Source organism: Varroa destructor, unplaced genomic scaffold (genome assembly GCF_002443255.2).
Source record: "Varroa destructor unplaced genomic scaffold, Vdes_3.0 BEIS01000002.1, whole genome shotgun sequence".
NCBI classification, from domain to species: Eukaryota; Metazoa; Arthropoda; class Arachnida; order Mesostigmata; family Varroidae; genus Varroa; species Varroa destructor.
The window spans coordinates 50,351,730-50,361,409 of NW_019211455.1; the positions used below are offsets into that span (position 1 = coordinate 50,351,730).

Below are 9,680 nucleotides of genomic sequence, written 5' to 3' on the forward strand. Positions count from 1 at the left end.
ATATACTATTATTATAAATTACATATAAAAGCTTATATAGAAACTATTTGACCTTGGTTCAGCTGAAAGAAAAATCATTACTTCACGACGACTCAATATACCAAGTCTAGGTTTCAGAGGTTCATATTATGACAAGTCGATTACACTATTCACTTTTAAAATCAAACAAATCCTCAAAAAAGCTTTTCGAGCAATTCTACTGAAGTGTTTATCTAAACAATAAACAATTCGTGGGCTTTCAATCCATTTTTTCTTTCCTTTAAAGTCTCCATTGAAGCTTGACATTGCGCTGAATTTCATGGACAATATCCTTCCGATCGCCCAGCAGAACTACGAGTATTAGTTATGCAAGAGCCGTTTTAGCACAACAGATACTCTCGGTACGTGCTGACCATGGTTTGACAACAGGTCTCGTACTTGAAAAACTGTCTACTATGAAAGGACAAACGGCCTGTGTCAGGGGACCCGCGAGAAACAGAAAGCAAGAGACGTAAACGTTTCTACGCCTGAGGGCGTCTACCTCTTTCTACTTGATGGCGCTCGTCATGTACACGTTCTAATGAGTGACCTACGATGCTCAGCAGAAACAGATGTCGACTAGAATGAATGTCAATCAATAAGGATCCGTGAATAAGTTTTGTATTGTGGACCAGCGTATGAATTTGATCCAATAGGGACACAGTGCATTTGCATTTAGCTACGACTGAGATGTCTGCGCACAAGCATCGCATGCAACATTGTCAAGTAATGCCAGGCACCTAGAGCTATTATTATTATTGAGTTAGGGATACTGATAATAAATATGGAAGATACTTTGTTCGCTGGGTGTGTTTTTTCAATCTTACGTTTGTTCTTTTATCTTGTTCTTGTAATCCGTGATCCTAACGCGGCCAGCTCCAGAGCTTTGAATTTCTTTTCTACCGCCTGCGTCGTGCCACATCGTACACGAAGCGAACAGCCAAAGGTATCCATGGTTACTGCACGCGCTATGAATGAAAGGGATATCTGATGTCATGGAGAATTAGCGTATGGTGTCACGTTTACTAACTTTCTGCCTTTTTCAATGTCGAATAAAATTGAGCCATACTGCCTGAGGCCTTTTTCTCTTTCTCGCTGCTGCTCGTTACGGCTCGTAGTACGGCAATAGAGTGGGTGATCTACGAAAGTTCAACGAACTGCAATGACCGGACTAGGGAGATTGACTAAAATAATAAAAAAGTATTACCAGCCATATATCATCTGAAAGAAACTGCTGTGTTTCATGTAACGACTTATCGCCCTAAAGGAAGCACTCCATTAAGCGGGGTGAAGGGTAGGGGTGTGGTACGAGCAATGTCTCAGATCGGTTGAGACCGCGACATGATAGTATCATTGTCGAAATATACGATAAGGCTGCCATTTGGCTGCAGATCATCTGGCTATCGTGACTCACTTACCTTTATTAAGCATAAACTCTAAAGAAAAAGGCGCCTACATAACATGACAACAAAATTTCGCGTAAAACTTTTGGAAGCGTCGGAAGCCAGCTGTTTCTATAGGCCATAAAAAAATCTATAACAATTTATCTTTCATTTGATATCCTCTAGACGAAATCTCTACTGTACGCAGTGCCGCGGTCGTCAATTTAATACCGTGATTAAGATGCGTAAGGTAAAGGGCGACCTGTTGAATCTGTGGCTTCTATAGCCGGCATAAAGAACGCGATGATTTTAGGTTCCGATTTAGCTTTTGGTTAATTTTTTTTGTTTGATTTCATCCGACGCACTACGGTCTGCTGTATAACATCTTAAGGCATGCTTCTAAAATGTCGCCCATGTTCGCCCTAATCCGTATATACATACATATATGTATGGGGCAGGCGTGGGCAACAGAATTCGTTTTTCGCCCCGTCGAAGCTGCAGCAATTGGCAACGATTGCTATTGCTATTCAGTCGTGAAGCATCGACAACGGGTTGGACTGGATAGTGAGCATTTTGGCTGGTTAGTATATGGGACGACAATTCTCTAGGCGGGAATGTTAGCATTACCCTGGTTGCTTGCTACGGCCTATTGTCAAGTGAACGAGAAAGCCATTGTGTAAATATCCCACTGAAAAGGAAGGAAAATGTGGAAGTAAGAAGGGTTCTGTGCTGAACTCTATTGTTGTCGATTTCCTGGGCATTATTGCCAAAACGCTCGTTCGTAAGTTATATGAATTAGCATTTAGGGAGAAGCAAGGAGAGGTGGAGGGCGTTCGAGTTTAGTCATGGGATGCGCTTTGCGGCTTTTCGTGACATTATCGTTTTTTTTTTGTAGATAAATCTTTATACACTGTTGAAGATTGTTGGGTAGCTGAATGTGCATCTATACCTAGTGGACAGAGAGGTCTTTGTTAGGCATATTCTGCACACAGCCAAAACATAGTGCTGATATCATAACTAAGTGTTGGAAAGACTGGTTTTTATGGTTGGATTGTTAACATCACTGCGGATTCAAGTACGACCTTGATATTGACGGATTGGATATATGACGTAAATCCGATCCATTCTGTATTCCATGCGCCTTAGGTGAGATACGGTTATAAGTTTACTACGCAGTTCCAGCTTGACTATGCTGCATGTGCTGACTAAAGTAGGCTTTAACAGACGTGCCTTATATTCGAAGATATCCTATACGAATAAGTCAGTATAACTGCTCTAAGCTGCACAACTTTTTATGAGTGAAGTTAGGGAACTATCAGCAAGAAGCTTTTTCACTGTATACGAGTTTTCCTGATCTGCTTGTCGGTCGTGTTTGTTCATCATAACTATAAAGACAGTACAAAAAATTTTTGTTAATATAGGTAACGTTTCTACAACAGAAAAGAATATCACGGCGATTGATGTTGATACCTCTAAATTAACTGCAAAGCTAGAAATAGAGCTGGAGTATCTAAAGGGTTAAAATGATAACGTACTATAAATTGTATTTAAGCGATTTATTCAAAAAACGCAAATCCGCCTAATTCCACGTATTGCGTGTTCCTATAGGTGTTGTCTTTTCTGCTGCCGCTTACATTCAGTTGTGTCTCGCTGTCAGCTGCTTCTTGGTCGTGCGATATTTTTGAAAATAGAGAGATGGCCTCTCCTCTCCTCGTAGTGGAACATGTGTTATCCGCACCCCACCCTGTCTTACCCCGTATGTCCCCTATTCAAATAAAATATTCGCATTGCCTTTTCCGAGCCTCTGCTGTCTCCGCTTCTATCACGATGCAGTGAAGACCTAGAAATCTCTGAACCTTAAATGCGGCCCGAACTACCACGACCGTCTTTTGACCATCCGCCGCTTTGTTCCTCGGCCATTTTTCGTCACAGCAAAATCCATCACTTGCCTCTCTCACCTGGATTAGTGCGCGTCTTCTTGAGGGTGTTTATTCTAAGCTTGCTCTTTGTTCATTCTATCCGCTCTCCAATCGTTTTAGCTCGGCGAACGGTTCGAGCCGATCCAATTTCTACATTGATTCGATGTCGGTAATGCTACTACCACTTCGTTCTCGGACATCCGGGTCGTGCCTATTTATCAAGATGCCGCACTCCCCTGTCCTGGCTTTCTTGCCTGTGACTACTGAAACCATCAAACGTCTTAGGTTTCGCATCGTCTTTCAAGGTATCTGTCCATCTCACCATGACCCTTCAAGCTCTACGGTCTTTACTTCTGCCTAACTCATTCGATTAGTTGTTATATCCAGGTGACACCTACAACAAAAGCCATAGATACCTTAATCCCGAGACGTGTGTCAAATCGGTCAATCGATTTTGCCTCTCCCTTCGTCGTTGTTCCTTCGGTGTCATTCGGCAGTAGCGATGAATAGACGTTATTGTTAAACAGCAGATGTTGGTCCTCTGATGAGGAGAACGAAGGATGTAAAGCCAGGATAGCAGTGAAGCACAGCTGACAAGGCCGCACAGCGTCTCCTGAACTATAACGAAGACAGAGAGAGTGCACAAGCACATATATGTACTTGTTTAGTGTTAAGTAATAATACATATACAGCATATATGACGTGACACAAATATAATAATATGTAGTGGACTTAATGTACATCTTTTATTTTACAAATTTAACATTTTTACCCTGCGGTAGCGGCATTTATTGAAGTACACCCAGGTCTTGCTGAGCGAAAGCATTTCGTATACGTGCCTGTAAAGCAGCTAATCTATCAGATCAAGACCCTAAACGTAGCAATGCGGAGATACATTTAACCTCGTTACTAAATCTGCCAACCGTATTCAAACAAACGACTTCTTCGGTGTCATCTATCGGCTAGATCTCAATAGTGATCTGTCGCGTCTGACGCCTTTCGTCTAAGTGATATTTTGATGACGGACATAATACTTCGAAATGATACATCATATACTGCAGAGGGAGCAATATGAAATAAGTTTACAGCAGTGACCTCAGTTACTTTTTTTGCGTCGAGACTCATCAGCAGCATCGATCATTTGAAACACTAGGTTTCAGGTTCTTCTTACACGATTGCCTACACACTACTACATGTATACTACTACCTAACCTTCGTACTACGCGCCTATTGCTCAATTTACAAGTTCCCGGATGAGGACAAGTTAATCGGTCGAATGACTTCTTGTTTGAATGAACCACTTCCAGGAGGGATTTTCAACGTACTCAATTTATGCTGCGTCCCAGCATGAAATAAAGTTCGTCTATACGTCCAGCTTCAAATTTAGGCTATCTCGTGTGTGTTTAAGCCTAATCGAATCGTATACGTGAACGTATCTTGATTAATTTTGTTATTATTATTATTATGCGGTTCTAAATTCGAGTGGCCAGAGTGGTAAACGAACAGATGGTCTTAGCGTAACCTACCTATAGCAGAATTGAGCGTATTATTCTTTGTAAATAGGGAATAACCATTGTATATAAGATCTCGTTAGCGGAAGCACATACGAGAAGCATGTACAAACCGTATGGAAAAATAGGTAACTGTTTTGTTATTCAGCTAACACAGCTAGCATTAGCTGTAATGTGCTTCGATAATACAGACTATATAAGCAAGTATTATTTATCTGTTAGCTTGCTTGGGAGGAAAGTCTCAGCGTTGACTGAGGCAGAGCGGTCAAATCTCAATATGAGAGAGAACTAACTGCCCGCGCTTTCTCGCCATTTCGGTAGCTTGTTTCGGGCGTTGCGTTGCAGTTATTGCAAACCTGTATGTGCATGATGTCGTTTCCTCGAGCTTTGTTTCCATCTTATACATAATTATTGTTAATGAGACTCATTTCAATCCAAAAGGCCCTATGGGGGCTCGATGATTTAACTTCAATTGGAGAAGCATAGCCCGAAAAGTCAAGCTAAGTGGACGATTTTTGCTCTAGACTTCTCGGAAGTTCCGGTAGACCCGAACGACGCCTGCGACCTACATAGTGTCATCACAAAGCAAGTAGGTCGTTTCAATCTAAGCAATGCGCCAGGATGTTTGTTGATAGCATCTAATCTTATATCTGTTTGACAGTTGTATGCAAATAAGTAGTACGTAAGAAGTACGTTACCAATATTAACACTGGTACACGTATTTGCTTCCTTTGCAAAGATTTCCATTAGTTACGTAAAAAATCGCCGATACAACATCCATATACGAGTATATATACTACTAGGTAAATTATGCAGCAAACATTTTGAACGTTTTTTTTAAAATGCTACTAAATGGAGTAGGATGCAAATAATTAAACGATGCACCCAGAGATTTACTTTCTTGGACATAATCAAATTGCAATTATGTGCAGTTGTAAAAATCACTAGTAATACAGGTAAGGGGCAAAAAAATCCTCGGATTTTCAGCGAGCATGCGGCACCAGCGAATTGTTGGTTAAGGAAAATAAGTCAGTTGAGAGAAATGAGGCGAATAGATCTGATAATCATTGTCTAGTCACCCATTTCGAAGCCGCATAAAGCAGTCAGACTGTTCATAACACACCAGTTAATTCGGAATCAAATCCGGTCCTAGAATGTGTGTTTCACCCAGAAATCTCTTCTCTTCGTGGAACTGCACATGCTAAAGTTTACTGAGATTATAAAAATTCCTCTTCACACAAACAGACCTATCTCACTTTTTGGTGAGTGTGGAACTCGTCTTTGTTCAGAAACAGCACAAGGACTGTTATACGAAATCTACTGATGCTCATTGCTTTTCGGTACTTGGAATCGATCCAAGAGCTTCCCGGCAGCCCAGTCCGCTTCGGGGACTTAACCGCGTTTGTCTTTCTTTATGTAGCCTTTTCCCATTTCCGGCTTGACTCAGCTTTGGCCGATATGTAATGTTCCTGTTTACCGCCGCTCGCACTGCAACAGCAGTCTTGTTCGCCCGGCATATACCTGCCATCTGTATCCAGCGAGTCGCAGACGCAGAGAACCGCTGTCACTTTTGTCACAGATAATATAGCCAAAGCGGCAAAACAGTATTTCTATGCACCAGTAGCAGCAGTTGGATTTTCCGGCCAAATGGTAACAGGAGGTGGCGTTACTGGCAATACTCACACAGGCTTGACCTGGCCTGGCCTGCCTTGTCGTGGCCCTTACAACGTTGGGCTTCTGTAGCCCAAACGCCTTGCTTAGCATCGTGGCATGTACACAGAGAACTTTATTGCATCGCCTACTACTGCGGCTACCACGAACATATACGTAGACCAGGTTGAGACCTGGTTGCAACCTTTAACGTTGTAGGGGTGAACAAAGGAGTAGAGGAAGGACTAAGAGAAGGAGACGAACGGAGAAATTTCGTTTTTTTCTATTTTCCTATATTTTTATCCTATATCTTTTAGTGGGTTAAGAGCGTGAGTGGAGGACGAGCAAAGACTTGCGCAGTTGGAGCAGCTTGCCGGTTGGTACGAGACGGTGATCGAAGCAGGGGAAGGCGAGACACCTTTTGAAGTAGAATAACTGTAATTTGCAGAAATAACGCCCCCTTGCGTTCTTTCACGGCCCTTTCTGTTTGTCGACGAGGACGAAGCGATGAATAAAATGTTCTTCGTATCGCCCTTGTCGATGGTAATCTATCTGGCCGCCAGCCGAAGTGCGTACATGACGACCGTCTGGCAGCCGGTTGACTTCTATCATCCAATAAATCGGTCACGGTCTAGTTCCTATTCGAGTAGGTACGTCGCCTGCTTCGTCAACATAGGCCTATATACCTTTAGAACATTAGTAAACGTGTAAGGAAGACCCTTCATAATATAGTCCTTTGTTCAATTCAATCTGAAATTTTCGATATTTGCAACCCAAAGTAATTAGAGCAACCGCGCCGGTACTTATAAAATACTTAACCTTCACTGGTTTGTCATAACTGGTGCTGACCGAAAGGTTTAATAAACACGTATATAAAAGTTGCTAACAAAGAGAAGGTTATTTAATTAAATCATCGAAGTTGAGGTTCCATGAAGAGAAACAAGAGATACTTTGTGGTCCTGAGGTGGCGCGCAGCAAGTGGAAGATCAAATATCTGGAATGATGATGGTTTCATCAGAGCTGCAGCTTTTAGAAAATAGTCCATGGGCGTAGCAATGGGTAACATGAAAAACGCTGTGTTACATAAGACCATGTCGAAAATGGCGCTTGTCTATCTTAGAGTCAACACAAGCAAGCGCTAATAACGTGAAGAAGCCATAACCCAAACTGCTGACGTCTGATCATCATAAGCTGTAATCGCAGAAATGTTAAGCCAGTTTCTAACGACGAGGAAGTTTTTTACATATATATTTCTATATTATTACCCCATATATATATTTTCACTACTAAATAAGTAATGAAAAGTTAAACTTGCATAGCACCGTTGCGGTACGCTGGTAGATTGAGAAAAGGGCTTTCGACCGGTATGTCAAAACTAAACACCAACATAGAAAAAGTAAGTAAGTATCGTCCAAGCTAGTATATTTTTACAGTTTCGGAAATTGTACTTGCAAAAATCCAGCAGAAAACGGTTTATTTTTTTACCGTTCTGTTATTCAAATTGTTAAGCAAATAGTAGCCCGACGTAGGTAAGCGAAATTCACGCACCGTTCGTCGACGAATTCTCTATATTGATCGTAGATTTCACACTCTGGGTGACAACGGTATCCAAACTAGTTTCACGAAGCCCTGTAGAAGACATTTTGGCTCGTGCCGAACAACGACCAGCATTTGTGGGTTATACTACTATACTGGCGTGCGGGTAAACTTATCGACAGATAAGCAAACGATCACGCCTATGCGCAGAGGCCCCGAAGGATATAGAGTCAATTTCTGTGGCCTTCAGTGCAGTTGGTCGTTCGCTTGGCAAATTTTCGTTGTGAGAAAAACGATGGGCTATTGTTAGTATCTGCTACCGAACTTTCTTCGTTTTCGTTTTCCCTCAATCCCGATCGATCTTCTTTCGTTTTCTCTTTTTTCCTCTTTCTTGCTCTTAGTTGGAAGGCGGTAGCAGCAGCGCTGATAGACGAGCCGAATTTGCAAATGGAGCAGATACGGGTGACAACGCAACGAACAGGCCGTCCGTCATACGCGGGCTATATTACAAAAAAGCATCTTGTATCTTCTACTAATATAAGAAAACGTGGGCCAGAGGTGCGCCATTGCCATGAGCTTCAGCTCGTCAGTGTACTATTATCGGGCACTACCACGATCAGTTCAGAGAACGAAGACGACGTACGTTGGCCAGTTGCCACTGGGTCAGAATTACCACCACCTCCTTTAAATCTCAAGCAGGCTTCTCCGGAAATAGCATGCGGCCAGGGCGAAGAACGGAGGCATGGTCAGTAACAGGAGACGAGAAGAGGGAGTTGGTCTCGAAACGGCTCACGCCGACTTGCTATAGGGTGAGCCACATTGGTCATCATTCTGGGACGTTATCTGCTTCCTTGTGATGCGCAGCCATAGTAACAGCCGGTGAGATCGTATCAGATCGCAGCAAATTCCAAAAGTTGCGGTTTAGCAGTCGGGGCAACTTCCTGTTGCCCTTTCCGCGTCACCTCATTCTTATTCCTTCCAAAACGTTAGACATGGCAAAAGTTCTACCCCGTATAGTATATTAAACGCACAATCCTCGATTAAACTTTGTGCCGAAGCTGCCTGCTGTGCCTACCATGGTTTGTATCCTTTACAGCCTTTATCCACTTGACAATCGTGGGACCGAATTATGAATTTCAAGTAAAACCTTCTGCTTTATTTTTCGATTCTTCCACACAAGTCTGTACAAACAACTTGAAATGGATGTTATGGTCAACGTAAAAGGGATCTAAGCAAGCAACGGTAGACTATGTTTGCGCTATTTAATTATACCTGCAGTATACTATTTACTGAATTTGCATTTCAGTGACTCTTGACTTTTCTCAGATCAAGGCTTGGCTGTTTATAGCGCCGCGCCAAAGTTAATATTGCCTACCATCGGTTCAAAACGGGTCTAATAAGAAACCTGACTTCTTGAATGAATGCAGGTCCAACACTCTTATTTATTTACTGTTAGAATAATAGATACTTGGCCTTACGTATAAAATCGTTTATGAATGCAATCGGTGCGATGTAATAGTGTGAACCCAAAAATTCAGATGAGCCTATGCATGCGTATTTTTTATTTTTCAAAAACTATTGACGTTATTATGAACGAATTAAACCGGTGAACGATGGGCGACGGGTCTTATACTGCAATATCATGCGTTATGGTTGTATATATA

The 9,680-nt window shown here is 42.1% G+C and overlaps 1 protein-coding gene across 7 annotated transcripts in view; it reads right to left on the reverse strand.

Moving 5' to 3' along the window:
• Positions 1–2,941: 2,941 nt before the first annotated feature.
• Positions 2,942–9,680, reverse strand: part of LOC147757952 (uncharacterized) — a 19,937-nt gene continuing 13,198 nt past the window's right edge. For 4 of the 7 annotated variants that reach the window (XR_015321104.1, XR_015321103.1, XR_015321102.1 and 1 more), the window contains exons 2-3: positions 3,736–3,937; positions 2,942–3,582 (exon numbers count right to left, since the gene is read on the reverse strand). Coding sequence is in view for 4 of the 7 variants with exons in the window: in XM_086980098.1 (XP_086836224.1) it covers positions 3,531–3,582; positions 3,736–3,937 (254 nt within the window). In the remaining 3 variants the exon portion in view is untranslated. Of the gene's footprint in view, positions 3,583–3,735; positions 3,938–8,028; positions 8,711–9,680 lie in introns of those variants that run through there. The other 3 variants (XM_086980097.1, XM_086980096.1, XM_086980100.1) reach the window with 3 other exon arrangements.